The following is a 26,443-nucleotide window of genomic DNA, read 5'->3' on the forward strand; positions in this document are numbered from 1 at the left end:
TAGGCAGAAGGTAGTGAAAATAGCCTGAGAGAAACAGGAAAAGTCTAAAGCAGGAAAAATGGAAGAAAGGAAAGAGAGCAAACAGTAACCGCATGTTCCAGGTTCCAGACATTAAGCTAAATTAGGCACTCTGTAGGCAAACCAATCCTGTGAGAAAGGCATTAATATTTCCATCTTACTGATGTACAAAGTGAGGATCCGGCTCTTTTCCTGTCTTCAATTCCACTTTTTCATAGTGGAGTAAAATGCTTTGAAATAATGGAGCAGAAATTCCAGTTCTTGTCTTTCTAAATTTTTATTCACTTGGAAGCCAGGTGAAGGGCACAGAAAAGAGGAAAATTCCTAGTGTGTTTAGGCCAGTGAAACTATCTAGTCTTCGTAGGGCCTTGGTTAAGGATGGGGCAAAGCTTGGCTGATGAGAAAGAGGCCGAAGGAACTTAGATGAGGAAGTGGTTGCCCTTGTTCCTCCTGCAGAACCACAGGGGGTTCCTGAGACTGGAAGCCGGTTTCCTGGGTCCCAGCCCAACGCAGCCACACTCCATCTGTGGGAAAAAAATTGTGCAGCCGCTGGGCTCACCACGCAGGAGCTTTACATTAGTGCCTATTTTCCAAGATCCTCAAAGTTATATAAATTATCATTATCAGAATGCGTACTGAGAAACTGACGTTTGTAAGTAACACATATACTTCCATTCATAACTTTCAATAATAGGCTGCAAAAAGATAAAAACCGTGTGCGGAAATATGGTTTCGGCAATCCCTTTCTTAAAAAAAGTGTATTTTAAAATATGTAATGGGATTGGGGAAGAGAAGGGTGGGGAGAATAACCAAACAGGCGAAGTAGCTACTGTTGATCAAAAGTGGATTAAAAAACATTCAACTGTATACCTTTCTTTGCACTTTAATACTTCTTTTTTGGCAGTTGGGCTCTAAGTTCCACGTGACGCGCCACACGGTTGCCATGGAGACTAGCAGAAACTTTTTTTAGAAAAGTATCCCTAGCGTTGCCCTTCGCAAGAAAGAGGCCAGTGCCCCTGGCCGGGCAGCGTAGGAGACAAGCAGCCGCCAAGGCGCATTCGGCGGCGCTGGCCAGGGAGGGAGGCCGCTAGGGTGTCGCGCGGCCGGGAGGCGGCGGCCGAGCGCGGCGTCACGTGGCCGGGGAGGGGCCTGCGCGCCGCCCGCCCGCTCGCCCGCCCCTCGGCTACCGCCGCCGCCGCCGCCGCCGCCGCCGCCGCGTCCCATTCATGAGGGCCGCCCGGCTCGGCTGCGGCCCAGGCGGCTCCCGAGGCAGCGGCGGCGGCGGGCGCCTGGGCCTCGCGCGCGTCCTCGCACGGCCCCGCCCCCTCAGCCTCCGACGAGCCCGCCTTGCGAGGCCGGTCCTCACCGTCGCCGTCCAGCCACCGCCTCCCGTCGGCCGCCCGCGGGCGCCGTTGCGGGTTGGGAGCTGAGCCACCGCAGGTAAGCGGGCGCCGAGCCGGGGTCCTCGCGCCGCTGCGCCGCCCCCCCTCCCCCCCCGCCGTGGCTCGGGCTCTGCGGCGGGTGTCGCGTCTCTGCGCTCGGGGCGGCTGGGGTCGCCAACTCGGTGCGGTGCCGCTCTGACGGAGACCGGGACCCCTGCCCCCGCCTCGCCGCCGCCGTCACGTAGACGCGGGCCCCGCCGGCGCCGTGGCAGGACGGGTTTGCGGGGTTGGCTGGGACCGGCGGGTGCGGGGTGAACGTGAGGAGGGGGGCGTGAAGACTGAAACATGCGGGTGCCCCCGCCGCTGCCCGAAGTGATAGTCACTTCAGAACCCCCAACTCGCGGGCTTCTGGCGTAAAGGCTGGAGCGAAGGCCGAAGTGACGCTTGGCCGAGCCGCGCACGCCGAGGAAAGCGCGGCTGGAGGCCGCGTCTCCATCCCGCCCCCGGCCCTGGGGGAGGGGGCGCCCGAGGCACGTGATCGCATTCAATCCAGGGCTGGGAAGTTGCTGTTATTTCTCTGCAGCGGTTCGTTTGCCCTGTGTCTCCACCTCCAGGTTGTAGACCCGGTCCTAAGTGTGAGTAGTTTTTCCCTTCGCAACACCCCCCCTTCCCTCGGTAAACCTCAATTTGTAGGGAACGTGTTAAGATACAGTTTTATAGTAAGGGCTTCTCTCTCAACTTTTAACCCGGCGGATCACCATTTTCTCCACTCTTGCGAACAAATTAAGACTGTTCTCGTTGAAAATTTGGGATGACATTTTGAAGGCATACTGAACGGGCAGAAAGATAACCCTTCCTTGCAGAAAGTGCTGGAACTCTGAATATTTGGAAATGCTCTGAAGTATTACTTAACAGACCGCTATACTAATTTTAAAGGTACATCGGGGGATTATTTTTCCAAACCTGTTTGTTTGTTTGTTTGTTTTAAAGTGAAAAAGAGTCACTTATCTCGGTGTCAGGCCAGGCCCTGTTGAAGCTCTGCCCAATAGAAATGTTCTGTAAGTGTTACTGTTTATTAAAACTTGGTCTGGCTGGTTCATAATGCTTTGACAATACAAAGTCAAATTTTAAATACATTTAAATACAAATTTTAAAAAATTGTATTAAAATGTATTAAAAAATACATTAAAAAAATTTAAATACACATTTAGTGGCCCGTATGGTTGATATGTTGATGGTCTGATATTGATCCTAGTGGCTTAAGCACGTAAAGTATGGCAGATAATGCTGAGATGGGGAGAGACAGGGCCCACAAGGTGCAGGGGAAGGATTCAGGTGGTCCCCTAGTGCAGCATCCTCACTTTTCATGAAGGGCAGTCAACCTCAGGCCATACCCAGCCAGTGTATAAAAAGCAGTCCTAAGGCCACCTGTGAAAGAGCACTGGCCAGGGAGTGTGGCTTCTTCCTTCCAGTTCAATGTGCAGTTGATTGTGATACATCAGAGTGAAGTATCTCCATGTCCAAATGTTGATAGAGACGGCCATACTAGAATGCTAGAAATGAAACGATAGATTCTGTCTTAAAACGTGATGGCATAGTTGAGAGCCAACAGAGAAGCTTTATGTTTAAGAGGAACTGGAAACGGGAGCATTTGAAAACCATTCAACACTATAGTAAAGCTACTGTGAAGAAACAATTAAGAGAGTCAGCTGGGCATTGTGTCCTTCATTGCTCCAAGAATGTAGCAATAAAGGTACTCATCGCCCTGTATTGTAATTTTTGGTTTACTGACTGGACTGTCGCCTGCACTAGACTGAAAGTCCTTGAAGGCCAGACTCTGGTAGGTGCCTGGTACCAAATGCTGAGCCAGCTTTTAGAAGAATCTCCATGGAGGGGTGTTGAACAAAGATAGAAAGCAGCAAGTCAGTCTGTGTGTCCTTACCAGTGACCTGAGAGCTGGTGGCACTTCCTGTACACTCAACTTTCCTGAATTGTGAGCTTTGGTTGAATGATCCTGGTGGTGCCATGCATTAGAGGTGGTAAAAGGTTAAAGTAAGCTCATGAGTATTACAGGGAACATTTTGCAATGTTTAGTTTAAATATTAATATTTAGTTTAAATATAGCTTGGTTTTCTGTGTCAACAGCTATTCCCTCTGGGTATGCCTTTTTTTTTTTTTTTTTTTTATAGTAATTTCTTCATATAAGGCAGCACGGTAACTAACACTTAGCTGGAAGCTTTGTCTTGTTGGGAGGTAGATACAGCTACCTTTCTTAGGTGCTTAGTAATGTAAGTCAGGAGGTTTTTCTTGAAGTCTAATTTAAGTCCACCTGCCTTTAATTTAAATCCAACCCTTTTTGCTCTGACCCTAATAGCTGTCACGGTTTGTGTGTGTATGTGTGTGCATATTAACTTGCCAGTCAATGGCTAGACAGTGGTTGGGACCTTTATTTTGAAAGCCCCTTTTTATCTGTTTTATTCCCTTCATTTATGAGATACTGTATTTCTGGCTGAGCCCCAGAGTCTTCTGAACTGTCATTTGCCTTCTTCATAATGAAATAACTCACAAGTTGGTAGGCAGAACCTCTAGTTGGCAGAATCCTATATAAATTGTCTTATTAAAACTTGGAAGATAATTATTATAGGCTGGAGTAGTAAACTTTATGGCTGTATCAGAAGGCATTCAAAGAAGATTCCTCGGTGACTTTGCTAACAATGAACTGCACTTTTTGGTATCCACTTCCCTTGCTGTCTGCTGTCGGTTTGATTCTTTTAGTAACACAGTATCACTATTACTAATGCTAAATGCTTTACATGTGTACTCTCCTTTAGTCTTTAAGACAAATGTGTGCTCACCCAGGGAGGTCCAGATGAAGCAGCTAGGTATCTCTGAGAGTCCGTGGCAACCTATGTGTTGGGGGTGCCATTCCAGCTCTGCTGGCCTCACCTCTGGCCGCCTTGCTCTCCTGACCAGCCACAGGAAGCTTGGCCCACATGGTCCACCTCTGCTGTAAAATGCTGAGACTGGATGATTCTGCTGTAAGTTTTCAGTCTATAAAGAAGGAAGAAGAAAAAAAAATGTTAGGAGATAAGCTGTGCTGCAATGCAAGATAAGCCCAAAATGTGACTTTTAGGATTAGAATAATGATAAGATACACATTTTAAAAATTTGATTCACTGACTACAGTTTAGAATCTTTTTCTTCTAAAGCCCTTGAATGCCAAATTTCTGTCATCCTGTATTTGTCAGTTTAGATTGGTGTTAAAATTATTACTAAAAAAATGAGGAAGGAGCCAGAAATCCTTGAACTTGTAAAGTGTAACAAAAGTTACAGCATTGGCTCCTTGTGCTACCTTCATTTTACCTATGTACAAAGAGGGTCTAGCTGAAAGTCAGGTGACTTGTGTGTTAGAGGATCTTTTAACTTTTATTTAGGTCAAATATATAGTTTGAGAGACTACATAAATGTGTTGGAAAAATGGAGGGCTCATAGAGATCTTTTAAAAGTCCATTTAGAATCCGTGTAGTAATCTTTGAATTTAGAACTTTATTATGTGATGTTTATATTTATCTGTGGTGTTACAGATTTTCAACATGAACCATCCAAATTAGGCTTTTCTACTTCTTTGGAAGAGAAACACTGGCTCCTAGAAAAGTCCACTTTGTGATGTTTGGGTAGCTAGGGGATTGCCTTTATCTGACTTTTTGGCATATTTGAACAGTAGGGAAAGTCTTCTGTAGTTAATTTTGTGAATAGTAACTGAGTTTCTTGACTTTATTTCATTTCATATTTACTTTTGTACCAACTCTCTTAATTTTACTGTTGAATAATACATATATTTGTCTGAACAGCCTCTAATCATTTTTTTCAATGAGGCAAAGTATAAATAAAATTTAAGGTGATTTATAAATTCTAAGTTGTTTTCAACTCCTGGCATCTTTTTTTATCTTAACTGTTCAAGAATCTACAGTGATCCATTCTCACCTGTTTTAGCAAATAGAAGTTTCCCATCTCTGTTCTCTTATTTCCGTTTTCTCCCTCCCATCTCCACTGGCCCCAAACATTTATCATTTTCTTCAGTACTCACTTTTCTTGATTAACTTAGGCTGTGGGAGGCGTTGCTCTAGCTGTTAACCAGTATTAGAGTAAATAACTGTTGTCTTTAATTTTTAGACACTTCATGTGACCTGCTGGTAGCGCTAGTTTGCCTTTTTTCTGTAAATGTCGAACTAAGGGGAGGAGTAGGGAAGAGATGGATTGTTGAATGGAAGTGGTAAGAAGTTAGCCTTTTTGTTCAGAGTCTAGTAGAGAAAGTAGAATTTGAGGAGAGGAGGAAAGGACGTTGAAACACGAGCAACTTTTTAGGATGGTCCTGAGGATAGGATCTGTTGATTTTAAAAGTAACTAAAAGGGGAAAGAGGAAGGGACAGACCTTCATAGGTTGATGTGCAGAAGAAAGCTCAAATAGAGTGAGCTGGAGTGGCTGTACAGACCTTGTATTTGCAGTTCAGTGGAAACTTTTTGAGGGTTTGGCATGCTATCTACCATTGTTTTGATATTTTAACTTTTTTGGTCACTCGTGAATTTAGTTGAAATTTTAAGTAACATTACAGGGGTGTAAAGGGATGTGGATTCTAAAAGTTTTAAGAAACATGATTAAATACATAGCATTTCAAAGACAAAGGGTACCAGTATCTAGGTTTAAAAATTATTTGGTTTTGATGGTCATAACTAAGTAATTATCAGTGATTTTGCTCAAAAAAAAAAAAAAAAACACCAAACAAACAAAAAGGCACATGGTACCAAGTAACTTTAGTGACTGACTAAATTTCTGCATTTACCTATTTCTGGTATAATGGAAGGGATAATTGGTTGTAAACATCTTTTTTTTTTTTTTTAAATCTGTTTTTATATCTATAGTAAGATGTTTTATTTTTATAGGAAGAATCTTAATTACAAACGAAAAATTGACTGGTTAATCTGGAATTGAAATCTACCTAAAAGCTTTTTTTATGTTTCTGAATAAACAATGGAATTGTACAATTCCATGATGGTTCTAATCTATTCAGTGCATTATGATGTGACATGTGTTGCTCCTGGCAAGATAGATGTGTCCAGCTGTACTAGAGACTTGGTGTTTACTGATTCTAAAAGAGAGGTATCCAGAATGTGAATAGCTCTTATAAGGTATTGGGCATAATCTATTAAATATAAAGGAATCTCAGCAAAACCATAAGATAGTTGATGTGAATTATGAACTCTGAATTGGAACTCTCTGAATTGTGGTATGTTACTTTCTCCAACAGTTGCCTGTAAATTTGTGGTCTTTGTAAAGTGATGTGCCTTTTTTCGAACCAGTTTAAGTCAAGCAATGTTTGGGCTTACTGAAGAACCATGGGGAATATACTTTTTGTTTCCTTTACGATACTAAGTGTAATTATTTTTTTCTTTGTAAAATATTGCAAAATTATCTGCCCACATTTTATATATTTTTTAAATTATTTTAATCTCAGTGTTTTTTGGATCAGTAATACTTATCCATCTGACATTATAACTATATTCATAACATCTGTTTATATATGAACTGCAAAGGAACAGGACTTATTTAGAGAAGTATCTAAATATTTTGTGAATAGAAAGCTCTCTATTTTATAATTTAAAATGTGTATTAGAGATGCTTTATAAGTAAGGATTGATCTTGTTGTAGGGTTTTCTAACTGGTTCAACCAATTCAAAATATCCTGCCTAAAGTAGTGGTATTTGAAAAGTAAACATTTGGAATTTTGGTGTCTTTAGCATACTCTATCCACTGAGATTCAGTCTGTAAAATGGTGCTGATGCCTATTTTTTAGGAACACTGTTTCTAGGAGGTGTTTAATGTCTGTAGAAGATTATTATTATTATTACAGTTACATGATTAAGTACTTTCTTTGGCTGAGGCATTGTGTTTTACATAAATTATCTCCTAAGAGGCACAACAACCCTGCAAGGTAGAGATGTAGCTGCATTTTCTAGGTGAAGACAGTGAAGCGGAAAGAGATTTGTCAAAGGCATGCACCTGTGTATTGGCATTGACCTACCCACCCACCCCCATTCCATTGTCCCTGCTCCCATGCCACCACACTGCCCAAGGGACTGTAAGAATTCTTAGGAATCTGCTTGACATGCCAAAACTAATTTGGGGGTGTTGTTTTCACTTTGTTAGGTATAACTGGAGAACTGACTTTTTTTTTTTTAAGTTTATTTATTTATTTTTGAGAGAGAGAGGGAGTGAGAGAGAATCCCAAGCGGGCTTCACATCATCAGTGCGGAGCCCTATGTGGGGCTCGAACTCATGAACTGTGAGATCATGACTTGAGCCGAAATCAAGAGTCGGATGCTTAACCAACTGAGGCACCCAGGTGCCCTGGAGAACTTATTCTTAATGTCTGCATCTATAAACTGCTTGTAGAGGGATAGCACCTGCTGCATAGAAACCTTGGGTTTCTCTGAATCATTTATATATGCAAGAGAAAGACCAGCCAAGAAAACAGTGGAGGTGATTTGACTCCACCACACCTACTTGGTGCCTGCTCAGGAATGAGCTAAACAATATGAAGCTGATGATCATCTGCCTGCCTTCTGTAATATGAGCACATCACTGGGCTGAGTTGGGATCAGGTGTTTAAAACCTGACCCCTAAATTGTAGCTAAGTTTTGCTCACAGACTCTGCTTGAGAGGAAGGCAATTCTTTTTAGTGTTGGGAAGAAGAAATGGACTCAGTTGGACTTTTTGAGACATGGTATGTCAGTATCCAACATGATGTCTTCTTGAAGGATTTTCCTTGGTAATTTTGACTGTTCCTGATATGAGAATTATACTCCATAACCCCTGGGTTATGTGGAACTTGATTGTGAGTAGGGGCCCTGAGTTAAACATTTCAGAATTGGACAGAGCTTCTGGCCTCTTAATCTATGTAGGAACCTTGTTTCATCACATTGTGGGTGGCCAGGTGAAACCCCTAATATTGTTGAGTATCTGAGTTTGCATTTTTGAACAGATTGGTTTTTGAAATTGGCACTTTCTTCATTATATCACTTGATTCGCTTGGTAACTAGATCTGCAGACAGGATTCTTTGTGATGGAATTTTAATGGTGTTTTACCTACTGTAATTGAATAAATGGATAAGTTGGTATTTATCAATTCTTCAATACAGAATAACTTATGAAACAGAAATATATTCATGGACCGTTAGGAATTCCTAAATCATGATTACACATTTGGCATATAGCTTATCAGTTGTCTTATCTGTAATATGGAGATAACAATACCTACTGATGGCCTGGTTCTGAGGACTAGCTGAGACTGTGTATTAAACCAGAGCCAGAAGCCACCTAGAGGTCTAGAGGAAGAGTGGCAGGCTAGGATTTCTAACCCGACAAGACATGCCAGTGTTGAGGGGCACAGGGGCAAAGGGCAAAAGGCAAATAGCACATTCCTCTTGCCTTGAAGTAGCTTATAGACTTGTTTGAAGCAGAATTTTATAAAACAGGTAAGGATTGAGAAAGGAGTACTACATGAGTGATTAAAAGTGAGTCAGAGGAGGGGAACCTGAGTGGCTCAGTTGGTTGGGCATCCGGCCTCTGCTCAGGTCATGATCTCGAGGTTTGTGAGTTTGAGCCCCACGTCGGGCTCTGTGCTGACAGCTCAGAGCCTGGAAACTGCTTCAGATTCTGTGTCTCCTTCTCTGTCTGCCCCTCCTCCACTTGTGCTCTGTCTCTATCAAAAATAAATAAATGTAAAAAAAAAATTCTTTTTTTTAAGTGAGTTAGAGGAGGACACCTGGGCAGCTAGCTCAATCACTTGAGTGTCCGGACTTCGGCTCCTGTTAAGGTTATCTTGCGGTTCCTGACTTCATTCAGTGCTGAGCTCACTTCTTTTTGGATCCTGTGTCCCCCTGTCCTTGCCCCTCCCCCACTTGTGCTCTCTCAAAAATAAATAAAACATTGAAAAATGAGTCAAAGGAAATATTTGGAGTGAACTTCTCTGCTTATATTTTTAGCATGAGGATATGATGTTTAAAGATGTTTGTGCTTGCTTAAAATTTCCTTGACCCAGAACTTTTATCTCTATAGTGTCAAAATAGAAAATGCATTTTTATGTTAGCTGTTTTGTATCCAAATCTTATGCACTACATATGTTTGTAAATTTAAGCCTTGTGATTTTTGCCATCATTTCATCTCTTATTCTGTGAATTTTGTTGCCTAGGCCCATAGGTGGAACATTGTCTTTTGTATCTAGAAAGCAGAGCTGTCCTTTATACACTGCAGGTAAATGCATAACTAAAAAAACCCCCAAAGCTCTTGCTGTCTAGTTCAAAAGTCTGTAACATTTTTCTATAAATTTTAGTACGTGATTGTTATTAAAATTTCTTTATATAATTACATGACATTTCTCACTAGTTGAAAAATACTAATAAACCTGTATTGTTAATGGTGGATTTTTTTTTTTTTTAATCTTCTAAGGATCATCCTTTTCAACTGTTAGCTAAATCTTTTGCTATTATCTTTGCTATAGAATGAAAAGGGCTGGGGCGCCTGGGTGGCGCAGTCGGTTGAGCATCCGACTTCAGCCAGGTCACGATCTTGAGGTCCATGAGTTCGAGCCCCGCGTCAGGCTCTGGGCTGATGGCTCAGAGCCTGGAGCCTGTTTCCGATTCTGTGTCTCCCTCTCTCTGCCCCTCCCCCGTTCATGCTCTGTCTCTCTCTGTCCCAAAAATAAAAAATAAAAACGTTGAAAAAAAATTAAAAAAAAAAAAAAAAAAAAGAATGAAAAGGGCTTTTGTGTTAGGACATTCCCCTTTCCTAAGTGAATGAACTGGGCAACTTAATAAGAACCTTACTATATTTAAATTTTCTGGTTCATTTGTTTTGTCTTGTTAATGAGACATACCTAAAGCTCAGTGCTGATGCTGAGAGCCAGAAAAGAGGTTTTCCTGTAAAAGCAAAGCAAAACCAAACCCCACAGAGCTATTTGCTTGGTGTTTGTTTTTTTCTTTTCTCTAATAGTTTTCATTCCTGTAGATAGGATTCTTTAGCATGCAGTTCCATCATATAATAGTGCTATTCGTCTTTTACATTTTTAAGTGTATTTTTTTTTAATTTTTTTTAATGTTTATTTATTTTTGAGACACAGAGAGACAGAGCATGAACGGGGGAGGGTCAGAGAGAGGGAGACAGAATCTGGAACAGGCTCCAGGCTCCAAGCAGTCAGCACAGAGCCCGACGCGGGGCTCGAACTCACGGACGGCGAGATCGTGACCTGAGCCAAAGTCGGACGCTCAACCGACTGAGCCACCCAGGCACCCCTAAGTGTATTTTTTTAAGTGTAGTTTAAAAATTCAGATAGCACTTTGAGATATATAGTGAAAAGCACCAGTCTCTTCCTCACTCCTGACTACTGCTTCCTAGAAACAACTTCTTCGAACTCTTACCTGTTTCCTGTGGGATTTTCTTCTATGGGTCTATGCCTAAACTACTGCAGCTTGTTTTTCCAAATCTAGACATTCTCTGTGGGTTTCTTACTTTGCTAGATGAGGATTCATCTCTCATACAACCCTCCTTACACACTTTTCCTTCTATCCTTCCAAGGTAATCATATCATAATTTTTTATTTTCTCTATATTCAGTATTTATGTTTTCATGACCAAGTGTTGCTCAAAACTAGGCATATACAGTGATTTAATTTCTTCACCAGTTCAAATTTCTGTTTTTTCTGGAGTTAATTGGTTTGTTGGCTCATGTTTCTTAGTACCAGTCACAAATTCAGGCCCCCACTTTCAGATCGAATTACAGGGCTCTGGGCAGTGAACACCTCACCTGCATCCCATTAGTTTCTCACCTCTGTTGGGTAGTCTTTCCTAGAGATTCCTCTCTCAGCCTGCCTCCTCATTTTTGGTGGGCACATCCTCCTGTAGCTTTTTGAGAAAGTGTTCACAGGAGGTCAACTCTGAGACCTTACTTGACTGGAAATTTATTCTAGCCTCATCCTTAATTGGTAAGGTAAGCTGGCTATGGAATGCTAGAATGGAAATAGTTTTCCTTTAGAATTTTGACTTGTTACTGTTGAGAAATCCCAAGCTTTTTAATTTCTGTTTCTCTTTCCTTCCCACTCTATGTATCCTTTCCTTTTCTCTTCCGGTTTTCTTTCTTTTCTTTGTTTTTCTTTCTTTCCTTTCTTTTCTTTCTTTTTCTTTTCTTTCTTTCGAAACTTTACTTCTTTTTGAAGTCGCTCTTACTTTCCTCTTTTGATGAGGTGCCTTCATTTGTGATTTGCAGCTGTGGTCCCTGGACCATTAATGGTGAAGGAGTGACTGGAACAACTGGGAAGAGCCCTCCTCACCTGGCTTCACGGTGAACCCACAGTCCTGGCCTTGCTTTGTACGTTCATGCCTGGTTGGCAGGCAGGTATTTCATCAGTGTCTGTAGGTCAGAAGGGCCTAAAAACACTCAGAACGTATGAGTGCTTCTCAGATCTGGTGAGGCTTCACGCCACAGACAGGATCACCTGCAGCTGTATGTCCTCATGAAGAGTTCAGGAGGTAGCTGGCATTGGGTGCTGTGCCTCTGATTGAGAGCATGGTGTGCATCCTGCTTTGTGTAGCCATGCCCACAGGGTGATTGCTGAATCCTTTGTCCTTGAAGACTACAGAGCCTTTAACATTGTTTATTGGCATCTTTCCATTGTGGCTGCCTTTGATAGAGGCCACTACAGTTCAGGTACCTCTTCATCTTTTGTGCTGGGCACTTGGTGGGAACTTTCATTTTGGAAAATCATGTTTTTGACTCTGGGAAATTATCTTTTTTTTTTTTTTTTTTTTGAGAGAGAGAGAGAGAGAGAATGTGTGACTGGGGGATAAGGAGCAGAAGGGCAAAAGGAGAGAGGGGATCTTAAGTAGGCTCTGTGCTCAGCACCGAGCCTGATGCATGGCTCAATCCCATGACCCTGGGATAATGACCTGAGCTGAAATCAAGAGTTGGACACTCAACTCACTGAGTCACCCAGGCACCCTCCTGGGAAATTATCTTGTAGTTGTAATAATTTTATGTAGTTCTAATGTGTTTTTTTGTTTTGTTTACATACCTCCACCAATGTGGGCTCTTTTTTTAAGCACTTACTTTCTGATCCTCCATTTTTTTTCCTCCATCCATTTTTCATCTTTTAAAAACTTGACCTCTTTTCATTTGCTGTCATTGCCTCTAGCCATTCTTTATACTTGTGAGTTACCCCTTTTATATTTCTTTACTGTTATGTTAGTGAGTGTATTGCAAGAAAGTACCAGAAACTGGATGGTTTAAACAACAGAAAAATTTATTGTCTCACTGTTCCAGAGGGTGGGTTAGTTCCTTCTGAAGCCTGTAGGGCGAATCTGTTCATTCCTCTGTCCTAATTTCTGGTGGTTAGCTGACAATTTTTGGCATTTCTTGGCTTGTAGATACCTTAATGGTCACATGGAATTCTGTATGTGTGTGTCTGTCTATCTTTCTCTCTCTCTCTCTCTCTCTCACTCTCTCGGTCCAAATTTCCCCTTTTTCTGTGGAAGCCAGTCATGATGGTTTAGGGCCCACCCTAATGACTTCATTTTAACCTGATTACCTCCATAAAGATCCTGTTTCCAAATATCACATTCTGAGATATTGAGGGTTGGAATTTCAACTTAGCATTTTTGGGGCGGCACAGTTCAACTCTGAACAGTTGGGTTTTTAAGAGAGAATGAAAATAAAGTGTATGTCTTCCTTTGTGTTTAACAGAATGTCTAGTTATTGTAATATTTTTAAAGACTGTTTTAGTCACATCTACACTGAAGATTAGAAAGCAACTCTCAGGAAGTAATTTTTAGGTTACGGTTTGCAGTTTTTGTTCAGATTTATGTGACTGTTAAATTTCTGCTGGTTTCCTGAATGTTTGATAACTTAGTATCTGAGTCACCTCATTTTTTTCCTACTCTTGCTCTGTTTCTAAAGTAATTTGAAGGTTGGCAACATGACTAAAGAAGGAACAGCAGCAGTGGCTTGTGAGAAAGTAAATCCTAAGTATATTATCATGGCATAGTTATGGGAGTATGATCAGCCAGGTTCTAATGCTCTTTCGTGTCAATTATACTTGTTTTTTCAGATGTGAGCCTTCCTGGGTTGAGTTTGTTTGTTTGTTTGTTTGTTTGTTTGTTTGTTTTTAAAAATTCTATCCTACATTTTCTTGGTTTTGGCTTCTCATTCCCTTTACCTAAAAGTAGCCTACCCTTCCTCCCTTACTTTCTGGCAGCATCACTCTCTTTAATTTCCTGTGTAATAGTTATCCCAGTCTAGAATTTTATTTTTTATTTCTTGTCTCTTCTTTCTCCATTAGAATCTAAATGCTATAAGAGCAGGTGCATCAACCAGGTTCACTGCTTGATCTCAGAATAGAATAGTGCCTAACATGTTATAAAGTAGGCACTGCTTTTAAACAGGTCAGTGAACGAAACAAGTTTTATTTTCCAACATTCCAAATGTTGCTTCACTGAATTGCTTTTGCTCTTGGAAGTCCTTCTGTCTTGTTGAAGTAGCTCAGTGTACAAGTCAGCTTGTGATAACACAAGTGGCTCAGCCTTACCTGGCATTTGTTTTGCAAAACTGTAAAACTAGGACACAGCTCAAACTGGAGTGATGAGTGGCTCTCATAGTGGTGCAGTTGGCGATGGCTACTGTCTCCACAGATTCTCCCTTTATCCACCCAAATGTCCTCCCAGGCCGGGAAAGGGAGCTCCCCCCTAACATTTCTGAAAATCCTACTAGGGTTCCAGTAGTAATTATGCACAATAAAACAGGGCCTGAAATTTGAGTTATATTTTAATTGGATTTTGGTGGAAGGCTCTCATCCATCTCCACAGCCTCTCCCAGTTTTCCCAGAAGCCTCTGGGAAATATGGCCAATATGGGATGCCTGGAGTTGGGAGTGGGATCTTTGCATGGCTGCACAGGAGTTCATATCCCTGCTTCCTGGCCTCATGGTCACCACATTCTGTTTAATTGAGACAGACCCAGGCAGTTCCAAAGAGAAGAGTGGAGAAGTAGTGAATTTGTGCTTCCTGATCTAGGAAACAGGGAGGGAGGTGCTACCTTCTGAGAGTTAAATGTAAGAGAGATTGCAGGTGTTATTAAAAACTGAATATGTGTTACAGGAGCTGAGGAATTCTCCTGGTCACTTTTATGACATCATTTAAGTAAGCCGGCAGATTGGTACTTTTTTTTTCTTGTTTTTTATTCTTATGCTACCAGTACAGGGAAGACCTTTCTCTCCACCTACAGGAGTCACTGAAAGTTGATTGATGCAGTGTGTGAGACTGGTCAAATGGTTTATGTAGCAAAAGTCACCTTTTAACTGGAATTGTGGTACTGTCTTGATTTCATCATGGTATCCTGAAGGGTTATAAGGAAATGGCCTGGCATTCGGATGCTGTCCCAGAGGTGATTGCTACAGCTTTGACCTCAGTCATGTTCCTTTGAATTTCAGGTAGGTTTAGAAAAATACAAGCTCTTGGGGTACCTGGGTGGCTTGGTTGGTTAATTAAGTGTCCAGCTTCAGCTCAGTTCACGATCTCATGGTTCAGGAGTTCGAGCCCCACATCGGGCTTTTCGCCCACAGCGTGGAACCTGCATGGGATTCTCTGTCTCCCTGTCTCTCTGCCCCTTCTCTTCCCTCGCCCTCCCTTGCCCTCCCTCTCTCTCTCAAAATTAATAAATAAACTTTTAAAAATTCTTTAAAAAAAAAATACAAGCTCCAAAAATGAAGTGTGCATACTCACAAAATGTTGAATCTGGTACCTCTCATGCAAAAGCTAACAATCAGCTTTGAAATTCTTAGGTGATTTAGAGAACCTGGTGCCTGTGGTAAGGTCTCTGTAAAACCACATGATGCTTTCTATGTGTGGTGAGGAGGGGAGAAACAAGAAGTGGTTCTGTTGTTCTGGGTTACATGTATGATATTGGATACAAGACTGTCCTGGGATGTGAGCAAAGTCATTTCTTTCCTGCATCCTCACAGTGCTTATTGAGATGGGGGTGATGGATGATGACAATTGATGGACATTATTCACAATGAAAAATACTATTTAAATAAAAGATGCAACACATTGTGAAGTGTAAAGTTTACCCATAAGATCTAATATAAGTTCTTCAGCTATGAGCTCCATTACAAATGAATAAGGAAACTGTTGATACTCCTATAAAAGATGTTCCTGTGAAGGAATATGACTAAAAACTTAATGCAATCAAATAAATGTACACTGCCCACTTCAGTGCAATATATGCATTTCAATGATGCTATCATTCTTACAACATTTTGGAACTCCATTTTCTTTTCAAATTACTTTCAGAGTCTCAAAATATATCATTTTATGCTCAGTGGTGGAAGGTTTTTACCCCTTAAGGTAGGTTAGGGTTTTCACAATAGCTACAAGTCATTTAGAGCAACATCTGGTGGATCATGCATGTCAGAGAGATGAACAGTAATCTACTTCTGTGCTGTTTAAGAATTGTGACCATATAGTAATGATAGTGATCATGCAGTTTTTACTTTTTTTTGATGTTTATTTATGTATTGAGAGAAAGACAGAGGAAATGGGGGGAAGGGCAGAAGAGGACAGACAGAATCCCAAGCAGGCTCTGTGCTGTCAGGGCAGAGCCCCACGGCGGACTCTATTTCCTGAACCGTGAGATCATGACTTGAGCTGACATCAAGAGTTAGGCACTTAACCAGCTGAGCCACCCAGGTACCCCACTACAATTTTTTCTCTTAATGCATCTTAGGGGAACTTTAGGTTGAAGTAGGCAGATTGAATTTCTGAAAGACAATAATCTAAGAGTTCTGGTTATTTTCATTTTAGTTTAAATTTAGCCAGTTGAATAAAATCTGGTAATCAATATAGATATAGCATTAGAATTTTCTTAATATTGTAAAAGGAAATTCCTAAAGTTACCATTGTCATAGCAATGTATTTTAGCCATTTTGCTGTTCATTTCCTGAAGAACACAAATGAACCTGCATGCAAGAGTATGAAATGCTGCATATTCTGATGGGAAGGGAAGGGTGAGGTAGATGCCATCAAATTGAGAAACCTTCAGGTTTGAAAAAGAAACAAATTGGGAGAGCAAGCCTTTCTCAGGGTTGCCAGATTACACTGGGGGCCCATTTAAGGCTACAGATAAAAATTTATAAATTTATACTTTCACCTGTTTGTCCTACCAGGATGACTCTTCCCAGTAGTGCTCATGATGATTTTTTATTAAAATGATAATCCCAGTTGCTTGGATGGTATTTTCTTTAAGTTTATCAGTATGATAGCAAGCAAATTGTAAATTAAACATCAGTGAAGTGGTTAAAAGCAAAGGCTCTGGAGTCAAGCCTTGGTTTATTATATCCTGGCTTCTCTAGCAGCTGTAAAACTTGAGCAGGTTCTCACTGTCAGTAATAGTTATGTATATGGGATGTCAGTTGGCTATGTCTTTTTATACACTTTTCTCTTGAGGTCCTAGCATATTTATTATTATTTGTATGAATTTTATGTGTGATAGAATTTTTACATTTTCCTCAAGAAACTGCATATCCAAGAGATTGTTGCTGAGTTCCTGGTCTCTAAATACTTAATCAACATTACAGTAGCAGTTCACTTATATGGATGGAAGAAGAGGACTGGAAGACGCTAATTACCAGTATTTTTTTAATTAAAAAAAATTGTAAGGAATTCAAGGAGGTGCAGTTACAGCAACAAAGTAGTTAAAACAACCATCACCAGTTTTTCAAGTGGTCCAGAAAATCTTTAGTTAGATATATGCAAAACTAGCTGAAGAAGGGGAAATTCTTCTTGAGAGCCAAGGAATGTGAGTGTACAACTGACTTGGGTCCTTGCATGATGCTTATCTCATAATTTGTTAGAATTTTTGTTTATTTTTCTTTGGATTGTGTTAATGATATTAAGTCTTGCTTACTTCATTTATTATTTGTCATAGTTTTCTATGGCAAGTTCTAAGCCATCTCACTTTTGACCTGGCATGGAGAAATCTAATACTGTACTTCCTTTAAAGTATCTTCATTTGGCCTCAGTGTGATACACTGGTGTGCTCCTGTTAGTGGTGAGTTTATAGCAACAAATTTGTTTCTAAAAGATAGAAGTGTCACACTTTTAAAATTATTTACAATTTTTAAATTTGATAATAATATGGCTTGCATTTCAACAGGATTTCTTGAGTGTAGGTGAAATGGGGTGACCTAGTCCTAGTACAGAAAATTGTTTATGTACTTAGGGTGTCATCTCTGAGTGTCACCATGGCGACAGGGTCATTTCACACCGCTATTCAGAGGGTGAAATGAGAAAAGAAAGAGAAACATTTAAACAGAAACAGTTGTGATTAACAGGACGTGGATGGGCACACACACCCACACACACAGCCACAGCCACAGCCACTGAAGCAGCTGCCGTGGGAATTTGGAGCAGAGCATTCCCCATTTGTTTCTGGCTTTATTTTATTGGAAGTGTTGTCCAGAATTGGCGACACAAGTCAAGCCATGATTCTTCTCATCCTTAATTGGGCTGTTTAGCTTTATGATCTTAATGATCAAACAGATACACTTGATAGCTACAGCCAGACAACTCTCAGTATAATCTCTCTGGTCTCAGAATATTGGGTGAAAGTTTGACCTAGAACATTAGTGTCAGAAGGGTTCAGCTTCAAAGATTTTTTAGTCCCAAACTCCCTAAAATGGGATATGTTAACTGAAGATATTCTAGGCCCTAGAGTAAATGTGATAAATTAACCCTTGAATTTTGTAGAAGAAACCTTTATTCAGTCACTTTTTTTTTCATATTAAATGGATGCATCAGAGTAGAATGCAAAATGTGTTAAATTTTAAAGGTTAAAATATAAGTTGTCAACAAGATTACCTTTGAGAAAGATACTTTAAGTTGGGCCTCAGGAGACCCTTCCAGTTTTTTCTCCTCTGTTCCTGAAAAGACCCAAATGCATTTGATTTTTCATTCATTCAAAGCTCAAGTGAAATAGTCACTGGCTACCCTGTTCAGAGAGTTGGGGATTGTATGAGGATATAATGAAACACTAGAACCTTGAGTAAACTAGCCATTATCCAATAAGCAGTTAAATTGTAAATGTTTGAAAAACCTCAGAGAATTATCAAGAGGAATTTTGCTCTTGGTTTTGAAGAATGCATATAAGTCCCTTTTTTCATAAGTAAACAGTGAATTATAAGTAATTCCAGATATAAGAAGAAAAACTTCATTAGTATAGATGATGAGAGCCATTCTGGCTCAAGGAACTCTGTAGTCCTTTGTGTGTGGGCCTCAGTCGTGAGTGCTTTTGAAGATACGGACATGTACTTGAGTTAATTCCTTTGCTGTAGAATAATTATGGTAAAGATTATGAATTGTTTGTAACCGAGGCTTTAAAAAGTATTTTCATCATGAGTTCTAGTAAGAACTTTTTAGTGTTCTTTACCTCGTCATGGGTATTTCAGTAGAAATAAGTTGCTATTCCACAGTTTGACCACTGGGGGGATGTAGGTTATTTTCATTTTTTGTATCAAAGTCTGAATATAACTTGTATAAGTACTTCTGTGGAACCAGTTTAGCTCAACCTCAAATAAGCAGATTTCAGGTTAAGAAGTTTTAAGTAAATCCCTGTGCCACCTTTAAAAGCTTTTTAATACTTAATCTCCTAAGTCTCATATACTTAGGGGATCAGTAGTGAAAAGAAACAAAGATGTGTATTTTACTAGCATCATTATCAGCTGTGGAGTCTAAACAAGATTCTGACTCTCCTGACTAGCATTTTAGCTTTGTTTCTCCAAGATAGGCCTTTTCTTGAAAGATTTAAGTCTAGGAAAAGTAAAAAGTAGTCTTTCTTGACTACTTACCATTTATTATCTTTGCCTTTAGAGGAAAAGTTTGACAGTACAGTAACATTTTTCTCTGAAAAACCATATGGATAATTAAGAATTATTCATTGTAATTTTAACTTTTATTGACCAAGTCCAAAAAGTGCCACCACTCAAATGATGGGCTGGAACCAGAATGTCAGGTACTAGCTGGGAGTCAGGTGATCCACAGTCACAGCTAGGGGAAGCTGGAGGTGTGTGCCTCTTACAAAATTGGTGTTTGGAAGATGCGCTCACCCTGTCTGGGTCCATGGTGCATGTTCACTTGCAGTCAGAACATTCTGTGAGTCATCAATCCAAACAAACAGTGAAACGATACCAAGACTTAAGAGAAAACTGAAGTGACTGGCCTAGGGGTTGATTATTGTGTAAGAGGTGTTTGAGGTGAAGGTTGCCCGAACAGAGGTCATACCCACTAATCTTAGGCTCTTGCCTCTCTTCTCTTGTTAGCCCTTTCTCTTTCCTTCTGGTCAACCACCATCCTCCTTTCCCTAGCACTTTCTCTTCTGGTCTCAGCATGGCATTATGGGAGAAAGCACCAAACCAGAAATCAGGTCCAACTAAATGGGTGGCCTTGGGCCAACTGCCTGATGTCTCTGTATGCCTCAGTTTACTCATTTTTAAAATGAAGTTTTTATTTTTCCCTTTTTCCAGTATCTTTATCCCACCATTTACCTTTCTTAACAGTTTTCCCCTTTTCTTGTCATTCCACCTGTGTATTTTCTCATCACTTCCCAGTTTTATTTCCTCTGTTTTTCCTTTTTAACCCCTTTCTCATTTTCTTATGTAGTTTTTCCTTAATCTTCTTTTTCATTCTCTTTTATTTGCTTCTCCCTCTCCCCGATGTCTTATTTCCCATTGGTAGCACCCCAATATCAGTTTTTTTTTCTTACTGCCGTCTGATGCCAGGGATCTAGAACTATAATAGGACATAGAGGAAGAGGTTTAAATTGTTATATGTTTAATATTTAGGCCAAAAAAAAAAAAACCACACTTCTCTTTTAAACAGAGGAATTTGTGTTAACTGTTATATACTGAGTTAGATAATAAGCACCAGTGGGCATCATGTACTCCAGGCACACATTAATATCTGTAGGTTGGGCAGCAAGCAGTGTAACCTACTGAATCAAGCTAAATTTTTGCCACTTCTCATATTGGTGAATTTAGTTTTAAATTCTGCCATTTAATATTTTTATTATATGGATCTTAGCAATATATTGCTGTGGTAAACCTTACCCGCCTCCCCTTACTTGGTCAAACATTTGGAAATACTGTCTTTTTGTGATGTTTAGACATAGAAAAAAAAGTTTAATAATTTGAACATTAAATACATGAGGATCAGCTAGTATATTGTTGATGAATTAACACAATACTTCCATGGAATGATTAAAAATCCTGTCTTCATTTCTTCATTAGTAGAACTTCAACTAAACATCCTTTTTCTCAAGATTGTCTCAGGGCCCTACCGTAGTGCTTTGTCCAATAGAAATATAATGGGAGCCGTTTATGTAATTTTAAATTACATAAAGTAAAAAAAGAAAAAACAGGTAAAATATAATTTTAAGAGTATATCATATTCAACATGTCCAAAATAGTATCATTTTAACATGTATGTATAAAAAATTAGATTATTTCACTTTTTTTTAATTCTAGGTATAGTATTCTATACTTACAGCACATCTCAGTTGGTTCTAGCAACATTATAGATATAGCCACATGTGGTTGATGGCTAATTGTAAGGAACATCACAGCCCTAGACAACTGTATTGAGTAAAATAGTATACATATGTTGATTTACAGAAAGGTAGAAAGGAAATACCAGGAATGTTTGATTTTTACAGTGGTTCAATGTCATACTCTTCATTGTTGTACTACAGGTTAATATATAACAATATAATTAATAATATGTTAACATATAATTTATTATAAATTTTTCATTATTTACAGGGCTGAGTACACTATCTTCCATTCAGAAATTGTGAAAATAAATTGGGTCATGCCAATATGACAAAAAATTGTTGGTTACTGAGTTGTAGAAAGCATGTGTAACCTGCTGTCTTTGGGAAGCTTGTTGATGCTTAGAAAATATATGAAAACTATTTTCCCTTAAATGATTGTATAAGATTATTTCTCTATAAGTATAGTTGTTTTTATTTCTAAAAACGAGGATGTGATTGATTTGGAGAATCATTAACTCAATCCGTGTCCTGTGTGATGGAAGCTGTAGGGACCGTCATGTGATTGGGCAGGACTTGGTACCTATCAGTGTAAACACATGGCACAGCCTGTCCCATGCCCCTCCTTATCTTCTTTAGAGAGAAGGGGTTGAGGTGTTTTGAGCAAATCTTATTGGTAAAGACGTTGTATGTATTGCTTTTTTTTTTTTAAAGAACCATTTCCTTTCAGTTTTAGCCATATTACTGTGTGTGCAAACGGTTTGTACTCAGTTTGTCAGCAGAGTGGCTTTCCGTTTTGATAATTTAGAACTGTAACTTTGTCTCTGAAAAAAAGACATGATAAGCTAGTTCAGTTTTAAGATGTTTTACTTAGAAGATGATAGTACAGATGAAGAGAAGAAGGTTCGTGAAGGCCTATTAAGTGAAACTGAAGGTGTTTACCATGGAAAGGCCCCTGCTGGTATCCTGGTGAGTTACTTGCATCAGTGTCCTTCCCTTTGCTTGCTCGCTGGCTCAGTCTGTAGTCTAGAGGGAAGAGGGGGGGACACCCACCAAAAGAAAATGGCTAATGCCTTTTCTTTGGAAAATGTAACATCGTCACGGATTTTATTACCTTTTAATGTTACATTCAACAGAAATATCTGGTACCTCTTCTCCCTCATTCACGCTACACCATCTTTATACTCTTCTCTATTTTCTCTATTTCTCTATTAACAAATAACTTTCTGCCTAGAAAAATAATGAGGTTGCTGCTTATTTTTTTTAAACTAGGCTTCAGACTAAACCTATCTGGTTTCACATTTTTGCATCTCTAAGTACAGTAGTTGAGGAATAGAAAACATTTAAAAATTTCATGGTTTTTATTGTCCTAGCCACAATTTTTTGAAAACTAAACTAATATTTTGAAACTGGCATTTTATTCTATGATACAAAAGAATGCAGTCTTTCTTCTGTGATTACAAACAAAAAAATTTTATAAACTTGACTTATGTGGGCAAAATGCAAATTGACGTTTTTGGTTTTTGTTTTTTGTTTTTTTTGTTTAATCTAGATAAGATATAAAATAAAACAAGTCAGGAGCGCCTAGGTGGCTCAGTCGTTTGGTCGTCCGACTTTGGCTCAGGTCATGATCTTGTGGTTCATGGGTTCGAGCCCTGCATCGGGCTCTGTGCTGACTTCCTGGAGCCTGCTTCAGATTCTGTGTCTCCCTAACTCTCTCTGCCCCTCCCCCGCTCATGGTCTGTCTGTCTCTGTCTCTGTCTCTGTCTCTGTCTCTGTCTCTCTCTCTCTCTCTCTCTCAAAAATAAGTAAACATTAAAAAGAAATTTAAATTAAAAAAAAAATCATACAGAAGTATAAGTTCTAGAAGTCTGCATTAAGGAAATAAAATCAGGTAAATAGAAGATAATATAATTTAACTCTACCTGTGGAACCTTTTCCTTTAAAAATAATCAGAAGTAAATACCATGAGGTAAAGGTATTTCTTAGAAGATTAAGAATGTTTGTTTTCATGAAAACAAGGGTAAAATAAGAACAGGTCGATAATTTCAAAAATCTGTGACTCATAATCATGTTGATTTTTAAAGTTACACAAATTTTTGTCACCTTTAAAAATGTTATCACATTTGTGTGCTTTTGCTTTTTGGACTTGATGAAAGTGTACTTGTTCAGGGTTCTTAGGAACTTATGGAACTGGACATTGTTTGAATATGAATGGAAGTTAAGTATATAGGGAGAGGTAATTTACTTTTGAAATTTCCTTTTTAATAGTATATATTTATGGCTTCATGCACATTGGTCATAAAGGTCAGCAGAGAGAATAGTGAACATAGCTGAATCTTGATGAAATATTTAAAAAATTCTTTTAGTGAGTAGCACTAACACGCAAACCACCCATCACCAGAAAAAGTTCTTATGCTTCGTGCTACTCGTGTTTTCTAGAGAGAGGTCAATGGGTATTTGATTAGACTGCATTTTATTAACAGTTCCCTTTCGTGTTAATGTTAGAACATTGAAATCCCATGAGTCACCTCCCCTGCCCCAAGAGAAACTTGGATTTTCTGGATGGCTAGTGTTTGGAACACTGGATTTGATATCTGCTTAATGAACTGTATTGATTATATGAGAGTTAGACTTTGTCACTTGGGTGTGTGTGTGTGTATGTGTGTGGTGAGCAGGGAGACAGAGAAACCTAGTTTTCAGGATACAGGCCCTCAGTGACCCTGACTCTCCTTACTACTCATATGCCGCCTGGGCACACCTCTTGTTGGAAGGTGAATGAATGTCTCTATCTTTTTTTTTTTTTTTTTTTTTTTTTTTAATTTTTTTTTTTTTTCAACGTTTATTTATTTTTGGGACAGAGAGAGAGACAGAGCATGAATGGGGGAGGGGCAGAGAGAGAGGGAGACACAGAATCGGAAACAGGCTCCAGGCTCTGAGCCATCAGCCCAGAGCCTGACGCGGGGCTCGAACTCACGGACCGCGAGATCGTGACCTGGCTGAAGTCGGACGCTTAACCGACTGCGCCACCCAGGCGCCCCGAATGTCTCTATCTTAAAGGAGATGATTTTATGAATTTGGAACATAAATGTATAAAATCTAATAGTTTAAAAAAACCATGAAAAGACTTATATGCTTTGTTAGAAATTAGGAATTGAAAAAAAGGTTTCCATAATTTTTAAACAGGTGAAGATAATTCCTTTATTTGGTAAGAAAAAGACCAAATTATTTCATATTTAAATACTCTGAAGTTCCAAAATCTGCTGGCCTTAATTTCCACCACTTATTTAAATTAGGGCAACATATTGACTACAGGAGTTCTTAGCCAAACTTGTAATCCTAAGAAATACTTTTAGAATCAAATCTTTCTGTGGAGACTCTAGACAGCATCTGGCCATTCCTTTTAGAGATGAGAACCCCAACAGAGGCTGTAAGACCTGCTCATGGGGCAGAAGAGAGAACTTGACTTTGTGTTTTCATGTCCTCACCAGTGGCAGGGGACTCGAGGAAGCCAAGAAGGCAGTCCTTCTCCATCCTTGTCCCTCTGCACTCTTTGTCAAAGGACCTGGGCACTAGTGTGGTTGAGTCCAAAAGACTTGTTTTTGTTTTTGTAAGTGAGAATTTTGTATGTTTATATTATTTCAGCAAGGTTTACTAACAAACAGCGGTAGAAGATAGCAAGTCACCCTGTAGGTGGGGCGTGTGGCTTGGGGCAGAGCACTTTATACTGAACTAGGAAACCTCTGTGGAGATGGGGAAGCCTCCCCCTCAATCCCCAACCATAGCACATTTTGTCATTACTTCCTGCTGCCCGAAATTTTAGAACAACACTGGATGAATGGGTCCAAAACCAAACATGTTCTTCCAATCCAGCATGGACAGTGTTCACAAAATTAAATATTTAGTTGCATAGAATTTTATTTCCTTACAGAAATGTGGTGTTGTTTCCTACGTGGGCAATTTGGGGGGCGTAAATTCTCCTGGAATTTCACTTGTTTGCCTCTTTAATCCTGATGCCACAGATGAGCTCACCAGTTGTGGAGAGTAGGATAGAGGCTCTGGCCAGATATATGTCTAGGCTTTTTGAAAATTATTACCCATTTTTGTATGTGTGCCCCTATCTATTGTCAGAAATGAAAGACTTAGAGACGTGCATACACACAACTACTCCACAATTCTGTAGAGTGCATGACTGAATTATTGAAGAAAAAATTATTTTCATTCAGCAAATCTTGTGCCACACTGGATCTGTTAGATACTCACTTTTTTTTTTTTTTTTTTTGCATTTGCTAGTATGTCTGAATTGCTTGCTGCTCTGAGTTTGTAACACAACTGGACAGATTTCAGTAAGTGGCTATATAAATGCTGCCTCTTTTAGTTTATCCACATACCTGGTCCTGATTACATACTCCCTATTAGCTGAGCTTTTACCCATTTGATTGGAATAATCCCAATATTGCAGATTTGATCCAGGTGCTGGTGAGTCAGTCTTATGCATAGGAAAAAGAAGTTGTGATCCCATCACTGTCTTTAGATGTTACAAGTCAGGTGTCCGTCCAGTCTAGAGGAATTAGACACAGCTCTCTGAAAGGATTGAAATAAAACTCTTACCTCACTTGGAAAAAACATTTACCTTTTTATATTCTTTGTTTTATATTCATTTCTTAGGTATTAAATATTCAAAATCAGCCCATTTCTACTGAAGAAAAAATTATAGACTCCAGTTCTAGAGTAGATTATTTAAAAAAAAATTAATATTTGTTTATTTTTGAGAGAGAGAGAGTGCACGCAAGGGAGGGGCAGAGAATAGGGGAGATACGCAATCTGAAGCAGGCTCCAGGCTCTGAGCTGTCATCACAGAGCCCAACGTAGGGCTGGAACTCACTCAGGATCTGTGAGATCATGACCTGAGCTGAAGTCGGACACTTAAATGACTGAGCCACCCAGGCACCCCTAGAGTAGATAATTTTTGTGTTTGTGTTTTACATTACTTAGCTAATTGAAAGTAGGGAAAATAATGTTTTTGGTTATTTTTCACTCTTGCTGGCTGTTCTAGAAAAATATATTTATTTGTCCCTTCTTGGAAACCTATTGCATTATCTAGAATCATTGTCTGAGCTCTCTTTGCTTAACTTAAGATATTTAGGGAAGGTATTTTTCAAAGGGTAGGAGTAACAGTATGCTGATCTTATTTTATTAGAGTACCATTTTAACTGTGATAAAATCATGTTTAGAACTTCGTGTGCCTTTGCTGTACCATCTTAACCATAGCTATATCTGTGTAGGAAAGACCTTCATCAGAAATTTCCCTAAAGTGAATCCCAGGAAAACCTGAAGGGAGAGTTATGTAATCTCCAGAATGTTACTGCATTCTCTGGAATTTATCTGAACTTCATTTGAAC

At 39.6% G+C, this 26,443-nt stretch overlaps 1 protein-coding gene and 1 long non-coding RNA gene across 3 annotated transcripts in view; one reads left to right on the forward strand and one right to left on the reverse strand.

Moving 5' to 3' along the window:
* Positions 1 to 276: 276 nt before the first annotated feature.
* Positions 277 to 1,152, reverse strand: LOC122470595. The gene is made up of 2 exons (XR_006293948.1): positions 889 to 1,152; positions 277 to 542 (listed from the first exon to the last, which is right to left on the reverse strand). It is a non-coding gene; the product is annotated as an uncharacterized LOC122470595 (long non-coding RNA).
* Positions 1,153 to 1,253: 101 nt separating this feature from the next.
* LPIN2 (lipin 2) overlaps positions 1,254 to 26,443 on the forward strand; it is an 85,552-nt gene continuing 60,362 nt past the window's right edge. The window contains exon 1 of one of the 2 annotated variants that reach the window (XM_043558405.1): positions 1,254 to 1,458. Coding sequence is in view for 1 of the 2 variants with exons in the window: in XM_043558403.1 (XP_043414338.1) it covers positions 21,903 to 22,010 (108 nt within the window). In the remaining variant the exon portion in view is untranslated. Of the gene's footprint in view, positions 1,459 to 21,862; positions 22,011 to 26,443 lie in introns of those variants that run through there. The other variant, XM_043558403.1, reaches the window with a different exon arrangement.

This window comes from Prionailurus bengalensis, chromosome D3 (genome assembly GCF_016509475.1).
Source record: "Prionailurus bengalensis isolate Pbe53 chromosome D3, Fcat_Pben_1.1_paternal_pri, whole genome shotgun sequence".
In the NCBI taxonomy this organism is placed as follows: Eukaryota; Metazoa; Chordata; class Mammalia; order Carnivora; family Felidae; genus Prionailurus; species Prionailurus bengalensis.